The sequence below is a fragment of the Argentina silus genome (assembly GCF_951799395.1).
Source record: "Argentina silus genome assembly, chromosome: 13".
Taxonomy (NCBI): domain Eukaryota; kingdom Metazoa; phylum Chordata; class Actinopteri; order Argentiniformes; family Argentinidae; genus Argentina; species Argentina silus.
In genome coordinates this window covers 17,115,608-17,138,451 of record NC_139667.1, presented here as the reverse complement: position 1 = coordinate 17,138,451, position 22,844 = coordinate 17,115,608, and the positions used below count along the sequence as shown (strand labels likewise).

Sequence of the window (22,844 nt, the reverse complement as noted above, 5' to 3'; positions counted from 1 at the left end):
TAAAACATTTTAATGACCTCAGATTCAAAGTCAATGAGAAAGAAAACAGGCCTGTCTAATGAGCTACACTTTTATGACAGGGGTAAATCAAAATCAGTTGTCTTATTAATCCTCTGTGCTTTGCATCCCTGCATGCCAAGCAACACAAGACTTCAGAAATGATCTATACTGTAGCAAACAGTGGGGCAGAGTAGCTAAACTCTAAACAGGAATCAAACTCACAACCTTCCTCTTGGCTACCTGCCGCGCTAGCTACTGGCCCAAAAGATGGAACTCCATGTCACGGTTCCATCTGGCCCCCAGAGACTTTTGAACCACAGGTGTTCCTGATCTTGACTCTAATTACCTCTCCTTAAGAGCGGGTGTTTTGGTTTGCTTGAAATGTGCCTCTAGCCTGTTGAGCTCTTTTCTAGTGTGTTTTGTCATTCTCTCAAGTGTTCCTTTGTTAACCTAGACCTTCTCTAGTGATCCCTTGTACGTTACTGTGGATACTCTCAAGTAAAGGCCTATTTAGGTATGACCCAGAATCCTTTTGTTGTCCACTCCGTCCAGCAACACACCCCGGTCCCAGAGTGGCTACAGCCCAAGCCTCAGTGCCCAGTGCATCAGTTGTCAGAGATCCCCCAGTGAACCCACCCTGTGAATACAAGCTTCCCAAGTCCACTGAGCCAGTCTCCTGGTTCCCCGAGCAGCCCGAGCCCACCGAGCCAGTTCCCTGGTTTCCCGAGCGCCCCAAGCACCCCAAGCCCACCAGAGAGTCTTGGACCTTGGTCCTTAAGAGAAGGTGTTTTCTGTTGTTTGGTTGTCTTTGCTTGAAACCGCCTACCATGTGCTTTAGCCTGTTGAGTTCTTCTTCAGTTTGTTTTGTCATTCTCTCAGAATTCCTTTGTTAACCTAGACCTTCTCTAGCAATCCCTTGTATGTTATTGTGGATACTCTCAAGTAAAGTGGCCTATTTAGGCTTGAACCAGCATTCTCTTGTTGCCTGATCTCTGCGCCTGGGTCCTACACTACACACCTTACACTCCCTTGGTAGAGATCCTTAAGAATTAATTTGAACCCCTCTTTAAGCATTTCTCTGAGTCATGAGTCAGTCCCCAAATGGTCTCCAAACATGGTCTTGTTTCATCTAAACATACACCTACCCTGTCGTAGATTTACACAAACAACAGATGGTTTCGGACTGCACCAAGGACAAAAGATAAAAGCCTGTGTCCTTCTCTGAAATAGTTAGTTATGCCTTCTGGCTGCGTCTGAAAAGGGTTTGACTCCGGAATCGATTCTGTTTAATAAAAACCTCAATATTTGACTGCCTAAAACTCTTGAACATCTCTCCTGCTTTTTCTGGACCCCAACAACACTACCCTCCCCATTAGGGAGAGTGTGCCCTCACACTTCACTATAACAAGTCTCTCATGCAGACACGCCTATCAGATAAATAGGCTTTATACAGGGATGTTACAATATTCAGATAATTCACTGAATTACAGTAACTCTATACATGGGACAATACAACTAAACCTATTAGTGCAGATGAGGACAGGGCTTCTTTGAAGTTATACTGAAGTCAAACTTTAATTCTAGTGAAATTAAAACATAACTAGTAGAGGACTGCTCCACTTTGTAGGGGCAGTTGGAGAGTGTGTGGCCTACCTCTTCATCATATTCATTTGAAGGAGTTCAAGGTAGGGTGCTTCTCCCTTGTTGGTTTTGGAGTCTCTGTCTCAATGCTGTCCTCCCTTTGAGTTCAAAAGGACTGCTCTATCCCTTCCTAATGTGTTGTTTGGCACATTATGAATTAGAGGCACTCCACACTTCAAGCAATGCGTGTGTGTGTGTGTGTGTGTGTGTGTGTGTGTGTGTGTGTGTGTGTGTGTGTGTGTGTGTGTGTGTGTGTGTGTGTGTGAACTGTTCACATGGAGTTTACTTAGACATGAATAACTGTTGTGCAATGCTTAATAAATGTAGTTGTGAAGGTCAGTGAATGTAGTAGTGAAGGTTTATACAAGACAGTAACCCTGAGTATAAATGGATGAGCAATTCAGTTTAAGAAATTCCATTCCAAAGTGCATAGTAAGTGTTTTCCTCTTTCTCATCTGGAAAACTTTTTTTTTGTAAAGCTTCAACGTGAAACAATAATAAAATGTTTTTCTCCTCTGAATATTCAGTGTCCACTGGATTATTGGGTATTCCATTCTACATCTCACATTTCCATCATCAAGAAACTCCCCAAAGAGAAATATCTGATTTTTTCTAATTATTCAAAAGCTCAACGACTTTACTGAGTGTTTGGGAATAATAAACAGCATGATTCAATACAAAACCAGCTACAAAACCAGGTTCTATAGCCAAATATATAGTTCTCAAACACTGAGAGATGGCAGTACTGTCACATACAGTACATTGTAAGTAGGGTGTTAGGTTGTGTGACAAAACGTGGAGCTGGGTGAGAATTCCACTACAGAGCAACAATGTTCAGTCTATAATTCATGAAATGTCAACACTGTAAGTAACATGCAGCAAATATTATATTAGCCATACCTGTCTTATAGAAGGCATCATGACCTATGAGATTGGTCTATGCTCTTCAATAAATATAAAGGTAATTTACAATGGGAAAGAAAATGTGCTCCTAATTTCCCAAATTACCATAAAACTAATTGCAATTGTGGAGAGAAAGTTAATGGTGCTCTACAGTATTCCCCTCTCTTTTTCTCTCTCCTTCCTCCATTGCAGTTGCAGAGGGATAAGGCCATATACTGTATATCCTCCCCCCCCTTTTCCACATATATGTTCTTATGTTAATGTGTAATTGTGAATCCTTCTCTTGATTCCAACATCTCCTCATACTAGCGTTTTCATAGCCCTCTTAAAAATCATAGGTCCTATAAAAGTTTGCTTCGCAATCACTTCAATACTGCATACATTTTGCTTGTGGGTTGTCCAATGTCCATGCATGGTCCAATTCTTTTGTCGGTATAGCATTAAGTCATTACATTAGGCAGCTACAAATGATAAATCAGTCTGGTTGATTAATGTCTTAGACTGAATTGTAAATTGCTTAACAAAGATACAAATAAAACGTCCCAAACCTTCTTTTAACTTTTATTCAGCTCCACAGTTCCACTAAATCAGAAGTGTGTGGGAATCACTAAAGTTAGGTTACTCTCCCTTTGAACTTCCTATTCACATGATGTTTTAACATGCCAATGTGTTTGATATCACTTCTCTAGTGGTGATATGAATTGGGTACTGTCATATTTTAATGAGAAAAGTTTTTGAAAGATAGGGTGTATAAACATTTGCTTGGTGAAGTTATGATCTCTTGTGAGGGTTAGGTACATCAAAACAGTGTGTGAGACTTTAATTGAATAAAAGGTGAAATCAATCACATCTCCACATACCATAGTTATCATTTACATATGGAAATATAGTATCTCTCCTACCTGTGATTGACAGTTCTCCGTTGGGAGAAAAATAGAATCTCAAGCGTCCTCTGGACATCACCTTTCAAATACCTTAGTTGGTGTGCAAGAGGTGGTAAGGAGGGCAAAGGTTTCTGCTTGAAGTCTATCTAATTAGAAATAGCAATATTGAATTGGATTGCCTCTGTTGCCCCCTTGATACTGTAGAGAACTATATTAGCCCAAAGACCACATACATTACCAGTAAAAGCCATGTTGTACTGTAAAAAATAAATTGAATGATAGGCCTGACTCAGACGACGTGGGTGCATTGTCTGACAATGAGGGGACAAATGGAGCTGAAAAAAATCTCTCACAACCACAGTGCCTGGAACATTTAAACGCTTGTCACAAAGTGATCACAGATGCATGCTGGGTTACGACAGACTTTAACAAACCAGCAGATGCTAACCAGACATAGTGACGATGAGGACATTGCCAAAATATACTTGGATTTGTATGTGGGACTAATGTGTATGTGAATTAAAGGGAAATATGATTGTGACTTTCAAATCAATTACGATCAAAGATGTGCTCTATTGTAGTGCTAACTTAAAAGAGAAGGTGGTTTCAACACAAATCTGTATGTTTAGGCTGAGGTTTATCTTAAAAACCGGACGAATTATTGCACTTATACACAAAGGTCTGCAGTTCACTACTCTGATACTTATTTTTGATAAGTATTGATACTCAAACTTTTGAGGATTTCAAAGAATAAAGATCCTTAAAACAAAATTTGTGGGCACTGTATTCTGATTCAAAGCGTACATTTTTTAACCTTCCTCTGTAATAGTTCTCCACCCCTGACTCCTTCATAGGTAACACACACCAGCAAGTGCTAAGAAAGTCATACAGGCATGTTCACACTCTCTGTTTTAAACAGGGTACTATCAAATTAATATAATGTATCAAAAGTATTTGACGATCCAGGAACTAAATAAAATGCTCTTTTAGTCGTTTTACAGGCATAGATGTTTGCATCCAGGCACTGGAGTGTGAAAATACTCCTGCAAGCTTAATTAATGCTCTTTGTCCTTCATCATGCGAAATAGTTGTTATGCTAAGTCTCAGTTGTTCCTTGTATCAGCGATCAGGCTTCTGACCATACATGCTTACACACTATTCAGAAACACATGGTGATTCTTTTGAGGAGTTCACTTTTCCCAAGTTGGGTAAAGGTTTATGGATAGATAACTACAAACATTTTCCAGATGCTCTTTTACTTTCCAAGATCCTAGATTCAAGATGCCTGACCTCAATCACTGTTATTACATGCAAATCCATTACTGATTCTGAAACATCGATAACATTGCACTAACCGCCCACTGATTGTACATTAAAGTTCTGATACACCCTAGGCTCTCAGTCAGTGGAAAATTATGGAATCATGCATTCTAAACTACTGGCCTCCAATTGTTCTTGACTCCTTCCGGGGAACTCACATTCTGTATTCCTCAAAGTGTCTTTGATCCGTTAGTCCATTCTCCAAGGCTGTGTTCTCTGTCAAAAAGGACTTCAAAGAGTACTTCTCAAGGGAGGAAAGGGTTCGGTCCATTAAGGTCATATCTCAACTTTTGGAGACCGTGAAGGGAGAAATTGGAAGATGGGCTCATTGTAATGGATGGGAAGGAATGAGGAATGGTATCAAATATATGACATTCCTCATTCCATTCCATGCATTACAATGAGCACATCCTCAGATTTCTCCCTCCTCTAGTCTCCCCTTGTGCAAACTGATATTAAACTTCTTGTTAATGATACAAGGGGGTGAGTTCAACCAAGAAGGAGCTATTACACAAAATCCTGCGCACAATGTCAGTGAGACAATCTTTGAGTTTCCAAGGAGCACTTTATTTATCAGAATTACTTCAGGGTCTTAAGGCGATTTCACACCTAGTTCGACTCAAAGTTCGCTTGGTTGTTACATTGTATTTTTATTTTTTTGGTACATTTTTTTTTCATTTGGTCTGGTTCGTTTAACATTGCCCAATTGCAATGGCAATTCTATACACAATCAGGTCCTGGTGCAGGATCGTTCGCTAAAGGTTATCAAAAGGACACACAGTCATAACAAAAACATATATTCCTACCTAAAATAAGGGGCATAGGGGCATAGGCCTAGGTAATCATTTAGTAACTCACCATGGTCTGGGTCATCTGTATGAATTAGCCGAGCTGATTGGGTAGGAGCCGGAGGGTTCTTCACAAATGACTTGATGATGTTGGGTGGGTTACTTGTTGGTCTTGTCTCTAGTATTTTGTCTAGGTCATCATACAATGGGAATTTATCATCCACCAAGCTGCCACTTCTCCTTAGGACATTGCACACCTTGATATACTGTTGCCTGAGGGGTTTTCTTTACCTTTTTTTTAAATTTATTTGTTTACCTTTAAGCGGCACTGCTCATCAGTTTGATTACATCTCCTCTTGCGCAACTTGTTAACATGTTGAATGTATCTGCATTTTTATGTGTTTTCTTGAGATGTTCTTTTATGAAGTCGTCGCCCATATTTCCAAGAGGCATTTGACCGCTTCATCGCTCCATGTGATCCCTCGACAAAAACCTTTGGTCTTTTTGCTACCTTGTTAACCCACAAAAACACACAGTTTATTTCTTGTGATTGGTCTGGACCTTTGCCAAATTGTGTTCACACTAGTAAAGAACCGCGCCTCAATTCGAATGGAAGGGGACCGAAACAACCCTTTTTTGGCGAACTACGGTCCGATTGTTTGGTGCACACCCAAGTTCAGATGGAGTGTTCACACCTGTCCAAATGATCCGAACTGAGCAAAAAAATTGCTTAGTCCGCACCAAACGAGGTTGGTGTGAAAGCACCCTTAGAGATCACACAGAAACTAAGACATGAGACTGCAACAAATGGTAAATTTTCAGTAGTTTTATTGAAAAATGCCTCTTCTGTTTCAGAAATAAATAAGAAAATAAGGCTGTGGAATTCACAATGTGCAGTTAAAACATGAGAAAAGCAATTCTATGTCCATAGTCTTGCAAACAAATTCCAACTGCATTTGGTATTCATACAAAAGAACAACAACTATATTCAGATTTTTTCTTTAGAAATCCTTACTAAATATACAACACAGGCATGCAATTCCACCATTGGTAAAAAATATCAACTGTAGCTAAATGAAAGGAACATTTAAAAATCTTTGGGAACCAGGATTGGAGCTGAACCCAATGGCCTTTCTGCAGAGGCGGGAGGCAAAGTACTTGATTTCAATGCAACAACAAACAGCTTTACATTGTGAAATTTGCAATGATCTGTGATGGATATGGGTATTCTGGAGGGGTACAGAGACATACATTATACTTCCCCCAACATTTATGCTGACTTTGACATGATTAGTGCATTAAACATTGGACTCTAATAAACACTTAATGCAGTTATATTACAAGCAGAGACACTTAAGGGAACAGTTAGCAAGCACACAGGTTTGTAATGAAATAATGTCTAGATTCTTATATATCTTTCCACTTGATCTTGCTAAACTTAAATCACTTATGCATAAAGATATGTTCAATAAAGTCAGAGGTATCAAACCCATAGATTTAGTTTTTCAGAATGTAATAATGGAGATAATTTCAATATAACATTTCTTTTTTTGTTTTTGTTTATGGTGCTATCCTCTCCGTTGCGTCTCTTGATAGTGATCTCTTTCCTCGCTGGTTTCGTGAGTAACCAGGTGACTGTATTGTCTCATAGTCTTCAGATTCTTCCTCGGGTATAGAGACTACGAAGGTCTCAGGCTCGGGCTCGTAGTTGCCAGCTAGGAAATATTAGTTTGGAAATATTGGTTTGGCCAATCAAATAGGACCTCAGTCTAGATCCTGAGATTTCACATGCACAGTGCATAACTGACAGTTTGATCAGACCCTAAATATTAATTTTTAACTGTGCTATTCACTTCATGGATTTAACAAAATACAATTTGTTTGTCTGTTCTTTTTACTATTTTGGTCAGAAGAAGAGTAAAGTGATTTCATGCTCTTTTACACTCAATATCATTGAGAAAACAAAGAAATATTAAAGAAATGCTGCAATGGCGTTTGTAACAAAGCATGAAGTCCAAACTAACACTTGTCTCTATATCCTTTCGGTAGTCCTAAAATCCATGAGGTATTAGAAAGCAAAAGTTTGACATTAAATGAAATAATACGATATATGAGAAAACAGGAAAATAGCAGGAAAATAACATTTAGTGTACATTCAGCAAACATACAAACAACATGATGATTAAATGTACAAATGGAACATGCTTCAGTTTGGACCAGAGCACTAGCTGTGTGTAAATGGCTTAAGGCATCATAAAACAGAGGTTATGCTGGCAGTCAGTAAGCAAAGGGTTATAAGGCACAGGCTCAATACAGATGTTAACTGATTTTAGTGGATGGTGGTGGTTCAAACATCATTTACAAGGCACAATTAGTTTATTTACAGATATCACCTCTATGTCAACATGTTAACACTGTTGTTCTTGGTTATGAAATCCACTGTGTTAGTAGTTGTTTGTGTATTTTTTTTGTACATGCTCCTTCCCGCGAAGAGAAGCCCTCTCTCTCTGTTTGCCGGGTTTTTGCTTCAAGATGCAAACAGGCCAGTAGGTTGCCATCGCTGCGGCTTGTCTGATAGTAGCTGTGAAGTGTTGTTAGTGCCAGTCCACTCCTTTCTCTCTTTTGTAGGGTTTTTAAATGTTGTTCATTAATTATGTCCTCGCTGGTTATCCTTTACAGGCTCATTAGCGAGTGAGCTAACATCTCAGAAACAGGACCTCAAAGTGTAAGCAGCACAGGCGGCCTAGAAAGGTTACTATGCCGAACCTGAAAACAGTTCAAAGAGGTTGTTAGTTTACTGTGTGGAAAAAGTGATTTGCTTCTTTTACTTGATGGATGAATAATACTACTCTATACCAAAATGATCGAGAGCTTGGAATTGAAGGGTTCGTACTGATATTTTGTGTTGAAAATGGGTTCTAGAATCTTTGTGTGTTCTATAAAACTGTATTTTTGTGCACTCCTTCCCTTCCATGAACTTGGTGTATCTAGGCTACAGTTGCTATGGTGATGTTTTAGAACAAGAAGTTCTAAAGAAGTTCAAATTGCGTAGTAAACAAAATGAGTAAACAAAACTTTGCAGGGATATATCTGTCAGTCAGAGCATCATCAAATCCAAATTCTGTTTGGAGTGGAACATTGTTACTCGGTAAAGCATCCATTCCTTTATTACAAGGAAACAAACCAAACAAAAGAGTCCACTTTCTGTTCATCACTAGTGAGATCTAATCAAATCGCACATGGCCCATTTGGCAAAAGCGCTAAGGCCACCTTCTCAGGTTTGGTTAGTTTTGTTTAGTTTGTTTTGCAAAATTCAGATTATTCTCAAACTAAACTTATTGCACTTGATTCTAAACAAATATTAGGTCAGAAGGAATTGCAAAGTTAAAGCTTCAATTGCAAAGCATCAACCCTTCAATTCTATAGTCTCCATACATTAATTAAGTTAGCTATTAAGCTACATAGCTCTGTCAGTGGTAAATACATTAGTGGGCATACATTTAGTTGCTAACTTCATTAACATCCATCCATAACTGCCATGCCGTTTGCCGTTTCACACAGTGGCGGACCTACCTGGGTACCCTTGTCCATTGTAAGGAATGCCAACACACTGGGAGGAGTCGCAGTAGCCAGGGGGCCCAGGTGGTCCCCTCACCCCGGGTGTGCCCTGACGACCAGGAGGGCCACGAGGCCCAGTGGAGCCCGTAGTACCTGTGGGGCCGGTTCTTGACTCGCCTGGTGGTCCTGGAAGTGGGGTTAGAGAGAGAGAGAGTTAGAATGAAACTGACATCACCCTTAAATCTCAACTGGAAGTGGCGAGGGGGGGGGGACATTGGTTTCTAGCACTGTAATTTAAATATTTAGACAGCTCAATTAAAAGTTTGAGAAAAAAAAGGGAAAAAAGGTCTCTGGACTCGGTGGAGTTACCCCCTGCCCCAGTCTGTCTAGACAGTACAAACCAAGTATGGAATTTTCCCCCACACACACTCTTTGTCTCTCTCGCTCCCTTAAGTGAGCATGTGTTGTCAATGCTCATTGTACAACATTCCGATTCTCCCACTCCACAATGACTCATCACCGCTAGGTTCCTCCTGCTGGTTCTCAGTCGGTGTCTTACTTCATTCACAGAAACAGACTTGGCTGTGTTTGAATAAGGATGGATTGCCTGATATTTTCCACTAACCCCCTAACCCCCTGTGATAGGAAAGCTTCTGGGGTCTCTGGGGGTTTTCAAAGAAAACATACTGGATATCAATTACAGCCGAGGGCTATGTTACAGTCTCCATGCAGACATTATATCATAATATCAGCCCTCAACACAATTAGGATCCTCTAATTTTCAGTAATTGTCCATAATTTCTAGAATTACACTGACCCTACTAGTGAGTAAAAAGGTTGGGATAATACTGTTTGGAATTTCTTTTTGCATAAGCACATTAAGTTCATCATTGTTAATCACACATCTTAAAACTTGAGCAATGTTCTTCAAGAACAACATAAACGTCCATGGCACGCATGTGAACACATCTGTGAGGACCCTTCACAATGTACAAGAGGCATACATTCTCAAGAATGGAGAAGTGTTTTGCTGGGAATACTTTTGGTCCCCACTCACTAAGAATTTATGAACTACAGCTGCCCAAACGGAGGTTCATGAGACACATCTAGGTAAATCTTGGCCTCCCCTTGGGGTCTGTCATTAAGATTGGACTGGAAGGAATTCTCCTCGTCACAAAGAGAGGGCCAAGGCTAGGAAAGCGTTGCAAAATGGCTGCCATTGTAAAATTAGCTTCAAACGAATAGGAAAGTGCTAAAAGTGAACACACCAACATACTGTCTCCAGCTGTTAAATCTAAACTGTTCTACAGTAAGCTATGTAGGAAGATTCTTATGTTCTATGCCTCATTGTAAATGTATGTGAGCCGTATTACAGTTCGGGCCTGCATTAATCGTTACAGTTCTCTTGTCTTGGCGTAACTAGGACGTGCTGAAACATGGACATTAAACAGTATCCATGGCATCCTCATGTCCAATGTGTAGGGCTGATCTTTTTTTTTTTTATAATAAAAGGGTAACTATAAAGGGAGTTAAGTATCGTAAATGAAAAATGAGGAGAAAAGGAAAAGGAAATAGTCTTACCAGGTGGACCAGAAGGTCCTCTTTGTCCACGAGTCCCAGTTCCAGTGGTTCCTCTCTCACCCTTCTCTCCTGCCAACCCTACATCAGCCAATCAGAGACAGAGAGAATGCATATTAGCAATGACAATAAGTCCCATTGTCCTGCTATGTGCCTTTCATAGAAAATATCAACTTCTTTGGAAACCACCAATAACCATGTCTGAGATGTAGGAAACTGTGGGAGAAGTATGGAACATATTTAGGAAGAGTGATCCAATGGTGGCAGCTGAGCATGACACAAACTTGGAACCCTTCCCTTTGCAGATTGGATGGGGTAAAGCACGACTTCTTGCAAAAGTGATTGACATTTCATCTTTGTGCTTGTGTTATTATTCCATCATGTCATTACTGGGACTGCTACTGCAGGATAGACCCACCCAAATATTCCAATGAAGGTATACTGTAGGATGAGTAAGGGCACAGACGGTGTTCTAAGTCATTGCTTGGGAAGACCCTCATGAATATGAGGGGGTGCTTCAGGCAGATGAAAATGTTATTTGGGGTACAGTATCCAAAGATGGTTGAGGACCACTGTTAAACTCTAAATCATTGCATGTTGTGCATGCATGTTGTCCTCTACACACAGTAAGTATAAGAACACACCATTAAAAAACGAGGTCAATTCACACATCAATGACGTGCCATCACACACACCTCTCTCTCCTGGGCTCCCGGGCAAACCTTGGTTCCCAGGGAAACCACTTCGGCCACTCTGTCCAGGCTCTCCACGAGCACCCTGGTTACCGGGAGGGCCAGGGGGTCCGGTGGGTCCGGGGGTGTTGCTACGGTAACCATTAGGGATCTGGTTGAGCATCATGTCGATTCTGCTCATTTGGCCTGAGAATGATGGAAGAAAATATGACTTGAGAGTTGTTGGGCCAAAAGTAATAGATTGTTATTGAGTGCATGTCAGTATGTTGTGTGGTTTTATTTATAACTGATGCCAACTCCAGAAGCTCTAAAATGGACACTCACTGTTCACTAGCTGTTCACAAACTTGTCTGGCTATGGAGCGCATCATGTTTTGGGATGCAAAGTCTCCCTGGAAAACAAAGAAACATTTTGATGAGACAGGGTTATGTTCCTACACAAATCAGTTCTTACAAGTTACCAACTGAATAAATCATACTTACTCTCTCTCCTTTTTCTCCTTTCATGCCAAGTACTCCCTGTTGAAAGACAAAACACAGATTCTCTCAATACTAAAGAGGGCATTCATTTATATGAGATTTGCAAGTACACATACCATACCGTTTGAAAATCAATAGCACATTGCTCAACTTCCCCAATATAATTGGACATAATCAAGGGCGAATGCTCCCGATTTGGAAGAGCAATCAAAAACAGAGTAACCGCAGAAGCTCAATTCTGAACTATACTAAATGATTCACTGTTAAACACTCTTTTGGCACAGCTTGGCGATCTACAGTAGTTCCTAATTGTGGCTGTGAAAGTTGTGTTGTAATTGAACATACTGGATTTCCTGTGTCTCCAGATTTTCCTGGTTTCCCTGTGATTCCTGGCATTCCAGGAGTTCCTGGACTTCCCTGAAAGATGAGGAGATGGACAGAGTTATAGTTTTTCTTTTACAATTCTTTTAAATTTTACAATTTAAACAATCTCTCTGGGGCACCTTGTGTCCAGTTGTGTAATAAAGACCAGCCCTGAAGTGAGCTGTATACTACTATATAACATATACATACATATGCCAAGAACATTTAAGTGGGGTAAACACAAACACAACAGGGACGGGAGGAGTCCTCAGAGTGGTAAGACTGGTAAAGTACATGTGAATGCAATGTTGGCCTGCTGCCTATTGGCATCGAGAGGTAATTATCTAGAGGCAGGCCCTCAACCACAGTCGCGAAAATGAGATGCATGCTTTATTCTCATTACAGAGGACTGCCTGAGACTGCCAGCAGTCTCTTGATTCACATGCTACTGTAGCAGAGGAGAAGCTCTGGAGCCCGACTAATTGTTTTATATCCATCAGGAATGAAAAGATGTTCTGAGGAGCATTGATGTCTAATGGCTGTGGCACACGCACACGCACACACACACACACACACACACACACACACACACACACACACACACACACACACACACACACACTCGAACACACACCATTGGTCCTGATGGGCCTCTAGGTCCAGATGGTCCCTCTTTCCCTGGTGGTCCCTGTGTGGAAAGAACAGACAATCAATCAACCAGGCAACAATGCACAGCAGTCTCCCTTGATGTCATAAGGTGCACTTGGTTGTCATGAATTTGTATTATTATGTTTGTTTCTACAGATATGTACTGTGCATGTTATGCTTCTGCAAAAACTAATTTCCAAAATGGGCAACAGGACAATACAGTTAAGGCCAATAGCTTTGGCTAACGTGAGTGGTGACATGCAGCATACTAATATGAGCTGCACTCCCTGAGTTAAGTGGGTGCTCACATGCACTCATGTGCTTAAGTAGGTGCTGGCTGGATTTGAGGCCTTTCAACACGGCAGGTACATAGTACAGACCAGCCGGCAGGCAGATCTTACCCTTCCTCCAGCTGATCCAACAGGGCCTACAGGACCGGCAGACCCAGGCGGACCCTGGGAAAACAGACACACTCAATCAAACTCTGATAACCAGTAATAACACATTATACAGTTCCCAAATGCCACAAAAAAATTGCATTTTTACATTCGCCAGAGATTCTATACTGTACATGCATTTTCTATAATAGTAATTTCCTGACTACAATGATTCTCCTTCTAGCTGTTGAAATACATGCTGTTAACAGGAGCCGTGGACAGAGAAGGCTACGATAATCGTCTTGAAGGGGTGATAGACTATCAAATGAAACCATACTCAATGTTTACTGATAACAATACATGATCATTCCTCCCATCGGTGGCTTCAGGGGCATCATATCTCCCAACACAACAGTCATGCAGATGTGGTCCTCCTCAGAAGAAAGAAGGCCAAGGAATCTGTCTGTGAAAGGACGAGGTATATCCTCTTGAGAAGCTTCTATGTAGACCCGGCCAGGCCTGTCCTTGGAGTTGTACAATAGTTCAATTGTCTCCAGACAACATTTTGCTGACTTGTGCTGCCACGCAAGATCCAAATATTCCCCAACATCTTGGAGCACAGAATCATGTGGTCACTGGCAAACCTTGAGAATTGTTGCCTACTTATCCCATGTTGAGGTTGCTCATGTTCTCCTTGATGATTCAAGTCTGATAAATGGCATCTAAGAAGACGATGGACTGTCTACAGGCCTTGTTGCCATGACAAGGGATTACACAGTAGCATCTACAGTTGCCGGACAGTAGCAGAACATGGTTCAAATCCTCTACTCCCATTGGGTAAGATGAATCTCTGCCTCATTATAACTTAAGTGCACCTTCTAACGTGTGTCAATCAGCAGGCTGATTTTTTGTGTCTAAGCCACTCTGGGGACTGTATGGTCTACCTCCCACTTTGAATGCGGTTTCAACCTCGCCATGTGGACCGCTTCCCGGCTCCAGTAGCGTTTGTTTCCCTCCGTAGGATTACTCTCCGATTTCCTGCTCAAAAACCACAGCTCCTAAAAAAAATAGAAGCTTATACTCACTTGCAGACCAGTCAGGCCTGAGTCTCCGACATCTCCCTTTGGTCCAGGGCGTCCCTGAGAAGAAGAAGAAGAAGAAGAAGAAGAAGAAGAAGAAGAAGAAGCAGTAGTGAAGGACAAGTTGGAGCTCAAGCACAAAGCACAAATTCAACACTGCTGTAAAAGAAAAAAACACAGCTCTGGCCTTTCTCTTGCTCACTTACTCACAGAGTGAATTTACATCAGGGCCTTAAGAGGTTGTTGAGGAGGGAGGAGGATTCTATGCTGCATGGCTAGGGTAAATAGTCTCCCTTTAACGCTAGTGACTGTGAGTGTAAATCATAAGCATGGATGGAGATGTCTGACAGTGAGGCTTGCAGCTCTATTGTACTACTCTCCCCACAGACTGTAAATCCCTACGAATGCCACAGCTAATGGAAGATAACTAAGGTGGCTGTGACAAACTATCACTAACACAACGTATCACTAACATAAATTAGCTATCACTGACACAAATGTACTACTATTGACACAAACTCTGACTGACACAAGGTGTCTCTGACACCAGCTGCTCAAAACAGTTGACACAAGCATCTCTCTATTCTCGAAAAAGGCAACCCCCCATGACTTACGGGTTCTCCAGGCAGAGACAGGCCATTGGGGCCTTGTGGACCCGGTGGTCCCATTGAGCCTGGGAGTCCTTGTTCCCCACGTGGGCCCATTGAACCCTATGGAGAATTTAAAAAAAACTTTAAAATAGTCACATACCAAACCTTTCACACCATGCCTCCCAATAGACCTCTCCACAGCTATTATATAACCACGCTGAGAAAATTAACCAGAACAGTGAGATAGATGACTGCTGGTGAGAAATCATCAGACCTCTCGACACAGGCCTCCTTAAATCAGGGTGAGGAAAAATATACAGTGCATTCTATAAGTGAGTTCAGATGTGTGCAATCTGTTTTGTTTGATGATCTGTGCTAATGTTGGACCGTACAATGGAGCACCAACAGCTTTACATTAAGCTTGACTCCTGACTCCTGTACCCTGTAAATTATTCTGGCCTTCATTGAGCTCAACGGGATATAACTCAATTCAACTTTTGATTTGGACTTGGGCCATATACTGTACATATAACACCTCGCCAGGCACTGACTGTAAATTGAATGAGAGTGTATTAAAAGGCTTGAAATTATTCTATTAAACTTTACTTACGGTCAGGCCTGACTCTCCTCTTTCTCCTCGTGGTCCTTTAGTACCTGGTCCACCCTGGGAAAGCACAGACAGAGAGGCAGAGGCTGAGAGTCAACAGCCATCTTCTCCACAGGAGCAGATTCCAGCACTAAACCACCAAGTCGTCAGGATACTTCACATGGGCTTCGTGGGGGGTGGTGAGTGTACATATTCCAGATTCCCTTTTTCCGATGGCTATATTTTTGTGGACACGTCATTTAAGCCCTACACCTCATTGCCTGCCATTGGTCTCATCCCCCATTTATCTCTTTCCATGGGAAGAAAATTCTACGGCTACTGACATGAAGGGTGTCCCCACTCTAATCTAATTTCCCTCCATGCTTAAGCTTTACAGCAGGGCAATAATAATGAAGGGGGAAAAATACCCCTGTGTTTCTGTAACACTACACTCTCTGTTTATATCATCAGAGGTAAGAACACGAATGGTTTCATCATCAGTTACAGTATTGATCACATGGGTGACTATGGAGAAAGCCTTGCGTTCAGGCGAGGACAGACAGTCAGACGGAACCAGAGCCTATGTGAGGAGATATGGACAGATGATGGGTGGAGGTGAGGGATGGAGAAAGGGTTTGTTAATGTCTTTACCGTGGGTCCGGGGGGTCCCTGAGGGCCGATGCTGTCCTGTGCACATGTGCAGGAGTGGGGAAGAGCCGGGCACTTGGCTTCATCTCTCTGCAATGGATAAGTGAAGGAGAGAGAGAGAGAGAGAGAGAGAGAGAGAGAGAGAGAGAGAGAGAGAGAGAGAGAGATGTCAAGAAAATACACTTTGAGGACATAATAAAACATCCCAGTGGGCATCTTTTGACAACTGTAGACACTACTGGCAACCCACACAATTGTCATCACTCACAAATGAGTGACAGCGCTCTGGCAAGTAAAACCAAGAAATGGTGCTTTTGACTGTCCTTAGAGTTTCAGAAGAGGAAACAGATTAGAGAAACTGCAAAAGAACACAGTGAAATATGACTGCAACCATAGTGCAGAGTCTCAAAACAAATGCTCCTTGACAACTAAAAACCCTGACCATTTTGTGGAAATGTATAAATTACATGTATGACAATTTATACAACAGAGCATTCACTGACATGATATATTAATATCCCATGCAAATCACACACAGAGAGGAGTAATAACCTTAATTTAAATAGCACATGCATCCGGTTATTAAATACATCAAAGATGAATATGATGATTAATCTGTCTACCATATGATCAAAGGGAACATTTGTTTGTGTGATTGGAACTATAATTCACAGATTAGTCCAATTAAAGGGGGATATAATGTTCTATTCAGTTCTGCAAAGTTTAACTACACTCTACAGCTATTTCTCAGCTATTTGTCAGACATAATGGCTTTACAGCATGTGTACATAGTTCAAACATTACGAATGGCATAGAATCTCTGCCATGCATGCATGCAAAAATACAGTTGCTCTCTTGATATGAGTGCTCATGAGTGGTGGATGCTGAAAACATTAGTAGAACTACAGTCAAAGTGCCCAAGACTTGAAGATGCAGGTAGGATGAGTCTACTGAGTATACTGAAACATTTCTTACTGTGGCAGGCAGGTCACAGCATTTGTCTCTGCTGGTCCAGCTCAAGCTGCAGACAATATCGAACATCTGGAGCTGGAACTGCACAACACAGACAGAGAGGAGAGGGGGAACATCAACGGGTGTTACACGTGGCTTCCATTGAGTGCCATTGTTCGAGACGTAAAGACACAGCTAATTCAAAACACTGGCCAGCACCCACAGAAAGCTGGAGCGCAGATAAATGACATAGGCTTTCATCCTTCTATTGACTGTGAGTTGTTAGGTCTTAATTGAGTGTCATCACATCAGGATCATTGGTGTGAATACTGGGCACATACAAGCACAAACAGATTGTGCCGAGAAGCATTTTCCCAGGGTTTAGCATTTCGGAAGTGCCGAGTTTTTTTTAACTCACGGTCGCAGACTCCCTCTTGGAGCCTCCTGACTTCGCCATTTTGCCAAGCACTTCATAGCCATCCACAGAGACGTTGTTGGCCTCCTTGATTGGTTTCTCCGCCACCTCTTGGCAGTCCAAGTTCAGTTTGACTTTCTCAGGGGAGATGCTGATGTGAAGCTGTTGGGGAGGGGAAGTAAAGAATATTAATTAGAACACTCTAGAACTTCTCAATGCGAACAACAGCAATGCTGTTTGAACAACAAGGCTTGGCGAAGAGTGCATGCCCGGATGGCATGAAATAAACGTCTTCAAGACTTGTATTATCAACTAAAAGGAGGAAAAAACCTTGTTGAACTCATGCAAGAACAACACCCCTGATGACCTCTCTAACTGTTTACAAAGATGCTGATACTGCAATCATAAAATCACCCTATTAGAATTAATACTTTATCCAGTCTTGTCTGTGTATCATTACTTTAATCATAAAGACCCGTAAGACCCATTTTGGTGGTCGGTCCCTTGGAGGGAACTTTATGTCAGACCCTGATTAACTGAACATAAAAAAGGAAACAACCAGTACATGTCAATTCCATGTAGCGTCAGAACTACAGTCTACACATGTTCAACAATATACACCGACGGTGTTAGAATGTGCTATTCATTGTCCCTGTCCAGAGAGTCCTATACCACATCTTGAAATTCTACCATTTGCGGTTCACCATCAAAAGTGCTTCACTTTCCATACTTTACTGCACAGTTGCATTTTTCTGCTGAACAGTCTGACAAGCTTTTTGAGCAAGCAAACATTACTCTAAAGACCCATACCGACCACAGACTAGGCCATAGCTGTTGGCAACCAATCACAAAATTACAGTCGACTTCCTTGGCAACAAAACAGACTATTTGGTGGACCACAAGGGGAAGGGTCTGATACCCAGAGATTCTGGCATGGACTTAGATACCAAGATGCACTTGAGGGCTTACCAAAATAACTCTCAATGATATATTGCTAGATATATTGAATAACGCACACATATATATATTACCTCACTAACCAACAAAAACAGTTTAGTCACTGGAAAATGAGGCTTTACAAAATGTAGCTGAGCTGTTCATCATTTGAAAACATCTGAAAATCCAACATCTCAAGACGTGTCCATCTTTTGATGTAGGCCACTTACAATGTAGTTACAATGGAGCAAGCAGAAAAAGAATGCATGGAATGTTTCTGAATCAAACGTATGCCTTGATGCACAAAATACATTAGCCAATCATAGAATGGCCTTTTATGGATAGCACTGTTACCATCTCATTCCTGATCTCTAACTCCCATGTCCGATCTGGGTGAACAATACGATATTCCGACCCTGGCTTCCGACAAGGACATGCTTGACTTTGGTTAGACTGTTTAATTTCCTTATGGCTTCATGGATCATTACTCTGCTTGGCGACTTCACTGAAAGGGATGGAGTTTTACCAGAAGGCATCAGAGGAAATACAGTAATAAAGAAAATACAAAGAGTGCAGTCAACGCTATGGCAAAGTATCAGTAAAGACTGACCAAAAGAGCAACATTATAAAGCGCTTTGGAGCATTCCCTCCTCCCTCCTCCACCCCCTCATTCTCAATTAGTCCATGCAAATACTGGCACAACCCTCTCCATCCAATCCCTGTTCGGAAAGTTGGAGAGAGCTTGCGTCCTGTCAGATGAAAACTAAGGCTTTATTTGTATAGCCTTAAGTGTTGGGAAACCTACAGAGTGGGTGGACAGACACCGCTAACAGATGATTTGATAGCCACCAAACACAAAAAGCCACAATGGCATCAATTCAGGATATGAATTGATGAAAAACTTTCTTCCTCTCCTCTACAGCAGAACCCCCTCTTGCCTGAAAGGAAAGCTCCCCCTTAAGTCCCTCCTAAGACCCCCCCACCCCTGGAGTGCGGGGAATCCCCAGTGGGTTAGCGAGGGCTAGTGCCTGTTAAAGCTATTATTAAGAGCTTTCCCACATGGTCCATCGGAGGTGAGTCAGAGCCCTCTAACCTGTATTATTCTTTATTCACTGGCCCAAGGAAAAAGGCAAGGTAAATCTGTCTGCACTCTGTAACATGCACAGTGCTATTAAAGTATATGAAGTGCACCCTACACATTTTACTATGCTTGGCAAATATTATGCATTGTAGTTAAAATGAGAGCACAGGTTGGGCTATGATTTAAGTTGAGAGTTGGTTAGACATAGTTGTGTAATATTTTCTCCTGGAAAAGTCCAATCTAAGAATTGCCTATTCACTTTAAGAGAGACTGATTGCAATATTTCAGTAGGCCCAGATATAAAAAAAAATATACAAAGAATATGAAAAAGTTAACAAAAATCTATGAACAGTAGGGCTATATAAATTCAGAGTGTATTCTCTTACTCTGCATAACAAATGGTTTTCCAGACGTTAAGTCCAGCTGTCATTTGACCTCACTGATGATTGAAACCTCCCTGTTGGTCAGAGAGGTTTTGTCACACACGTTGAGGTCACCCAGCAACAAACAAGGACAAACTATTGGGTAACCACTGACTACACACACACACACACACACACACACACACACACACACACACACACACACACACACACATACAACAAACCTGTCAGTAGCTACACAAGTACACCAGACCAGCAAATAAGCAGGTAGGTAGACCGCTACAGAATTCCTATCCCATGGAGCAGCAACTACCATACCACAAACTAGCCACCCAGTGTACATTTAGCCTATAGGCACATCAAGACGGCCACAGAGAAAACACACATGCATACATACATATACACACACACACACACACACACACACACACACACACTGCATCCAACTGGAGCTCTGATGCTGTAATTGTGCTGATGTCATCGACTTGAGCCCTGACCCACCATTTTCCAGGATCCCATTCATGGCATTAGCCTTTAATTAGTTGTATTGCTGCTTAGCGGTCTAACTAAAAAGGGTCTGATCTTGGAGCCAAAATCTTCTTCATAAGCTCTGAGTTAATTTGTTCTAAGAGTGGGACTGCACACTACTAGCCTTTGACTTAGGGAAGTAGGCTACTTGTGGTATCAGATCAAACTCTGTGGAAGAGTCTTCTTTTAGAGTCATTCAGACAAGGAAAACCATGAACTTTATACAGTATAGGAGGCATATTGTTTCCCTTCATAAAATAATTGGATACACTTGAAACATGTCGTCCAGTTAATTGGAAACAGCATTTTTTTCCTCATCTGAGAGGCATTCATAAAGCAATATGAAAATATACTGTATTTCATTGTTCAATCCATTTCACCCTACAATGGTAGATCATAACAGAGGATGTTTTATATTCTGTGCTGCTTTGAGTTGGGGAGAGGAGGCTTTTGATGTCCCCTTTTGAGCACTACCCCTGCGGTGACTCTGAGAGACCCCAAACGTGGCAAAAACATTGTATATCACGGTCATAAAACTTGGCATGTAAAACACTGACTAAATCATTCTAGATGAACAATAGCTTTTATAAACAATACTGTAATAGCACCATTAACAGTGTTATTTCAACAGACATAAAACGCCGCAAATGAATGATGGCTTTTTCCACTTTTCATGTAATGATGAATGATGTACTTAGTGCCCCACAAAGGGACTTCAGAGTCTAATCACAACATGAAAGACCAAGAGGACGACTTTCAAAGTTAGGAAGATGTTTAGTATAAGAGAAGCTCTATAATATCTCAATTAATGTGATGTTTTGAAAGTCTCTTTGTAGATTTTCTCTTCTGAAACCCTCAGTCTTAAAGAAGAGAACATTTGATTCCGGTAGGAAATACTCCTAAAAATAGTCAACATTATGCCATAAAAAAACAAACTCCTACGTATTGAGTTTCATTTATCGCAAACGAGGTAAACCAAAACAAACATTGATCCAATAAAATCCCACTTCTTCAGAACGTTCTGGAACAAGTACTTGACCACCTCCAGGACAATAGCAAATCAGCACTCAATAAGCCCTCCATTGCTAACAGTAACTATTTACACATTGCGCTAGGTCACTAGGGTCACCAAATCTGCCTCCAACCTTTGCTAGGGATATTTATAGTCCTTTCAACCCATTCATCAGAATAACTGCCTGGTCTAAGAAAACAAAGCATAACGCCAAATCGTAAAACGGCCCGAAGACTCAAGTTTGGCACGAAACCCTCGCTGCAGTACTGTAAGATGGATAGCACTCAATTTCGTGAGAGGTAACTAGATTCTAGATCCTTGTCTTGGCATTGATTATCATCCACAAGATCATCACTTCGAGATTCAATTTTGCTGAACTCAATGAGGCATAAAACATATCCACAGAAACATCAGCTATGAACAGACATGATCAACGATAAAGACAAAACACATTTCTCATGGGCGGTGACAAAAATTTGCCTTCAGGAGATAATGGGTACAACTCCTAGAGAGGACATCTATTCACAAATGAAAACCAATAAAATGAAAACAGTTTACCACAGACATACATTATTCATGTTATTCATGTAATCTTATATTATGACATTTTTCAATGAAAATGGTCGCTGATTATGCATGATCTGCATAAATATCCTCAGGACATTCAGCCAGAAAAAAGGAAGAAGAATGCTAAGATATGTCTCTCCTTTGCCAAGCCTTAATAATGTCACCATATGGCATACAAACAATACTCATTAAACTGCGATGGTGTACCTTGTGGAAGCTTCCGTGGAAAACTCTCTTCACTTGCTCCTCATTAAACACGGCTCTCTGGATCTCTCCTCGCGTGTCCTTGTTGTAGAATGTGATTGTCTTGCTGGAAGCTGAAAAGAGGAAATCGTGGCTTCAGCTGACTCCTCCATCATGGATTACAGCCTGTTAGCACGCGAACCACATACCACATCGAAGATCGCGCCATCAAAGTAACTACTTCTGTACAATGAACACTTGTGCAACACTTGTACAATGTACCACACTAATGTAAAAGTTAACACTTAGGTACAAATGTAAATTACGTATTAACTTGGACATATACAAATGAAGTGATATATGTTGGCATCCGTGAAAAACGGATGCCAACATATAAAAAATACCAAAAAGGGTGACAGTCTGACACAGCCAACTGTTGGGCTTAGCGAATGCTTTTGATTTCAAATTTGGGAATTCTTATTTTTTTGCACTTACAAAGGGGGACCAATGCACCGCACGGACCTGCAGATCATTATGCTGGTCTAAGTTTCTAAACACTGTTATTTGATGCAGGAAGTAGGAGGGGGTATTTTAGACAGTACAGCTGTTTGGCAGCCACAGCTACCCCCTAGAAAATGAACAAAGCAGTATAGG

General features: G+C 41.2%; 1 protein-coding gene across 1 annotated transcript in view; it reads right to left on the bottom strand.

Moving 5' to 3' along the window:
• Nucleotides 1-6,349: 6,349 nt before the first annotated feature.
• Nucleotides 6,350-22,844, bottom strand: part of col12a1a (collagen, type XII, alpha 1a) — a gene marked incomplete at its 5' end in the record, with an annotated part of 62,740 nt that continues 46,245 nt past the window's right edge. Inside the window, 16 exons of the mRNA XM_083683317.1 lie at nt 6,350-7,251; nt 9,110-9,280; nt 10,676-10,753; nt 11,368-11,550; nt 11,689-11,755; nt 11,847-11,882; nt 12,189-12,260; nt 12,841-12,894; nt 13,256-13,309; nt 14,317-14,370; nt 14,925-15,020; nt 15,511-15,564; nt 16,138-16,224; nt 17,110-17,187; nt 17,504-17,662; nt 22,215-22,324. Of these exons, the coding sequence (XP_083539443.1) occupies nt 7,097-7,251; nt 9,110-9,280; nt 10,676-10,753; nt 11,368-11,550; nt 11,689-11,755; nt 11,847-11,882; nt 12,189-12,260; nt 12,841-12,894; nt 13,256-13,309; nt 14,317-14,370; nt 14,925-15,020; nt 15,511-15,564; nt 16,138-16,224; nt 17,110-17,187; nt 17,504-17,662; nt 22,215-22,324 (1,508 nt within the window). The 3' untranslated portion in view covers nt 6,350-7,096. The remainder of the gene's footprint in view (nt 7,252-9,109; nt 9,281-10,675; nt 10,754-11,367; nt 11,551-11,688; nt 11,756-11,846; nt 11,883-12,188; nt 12,261-12,840; nt 12,895-13,255; nt 13,310-14,316; nt 14,371-14,924; nt 15,021-15,510; nt 15,565-16,137; nt 16,225-17,109; nt 17,188-17,503; nt 17,663-22,214; nt 22,325-22,844) is intronic.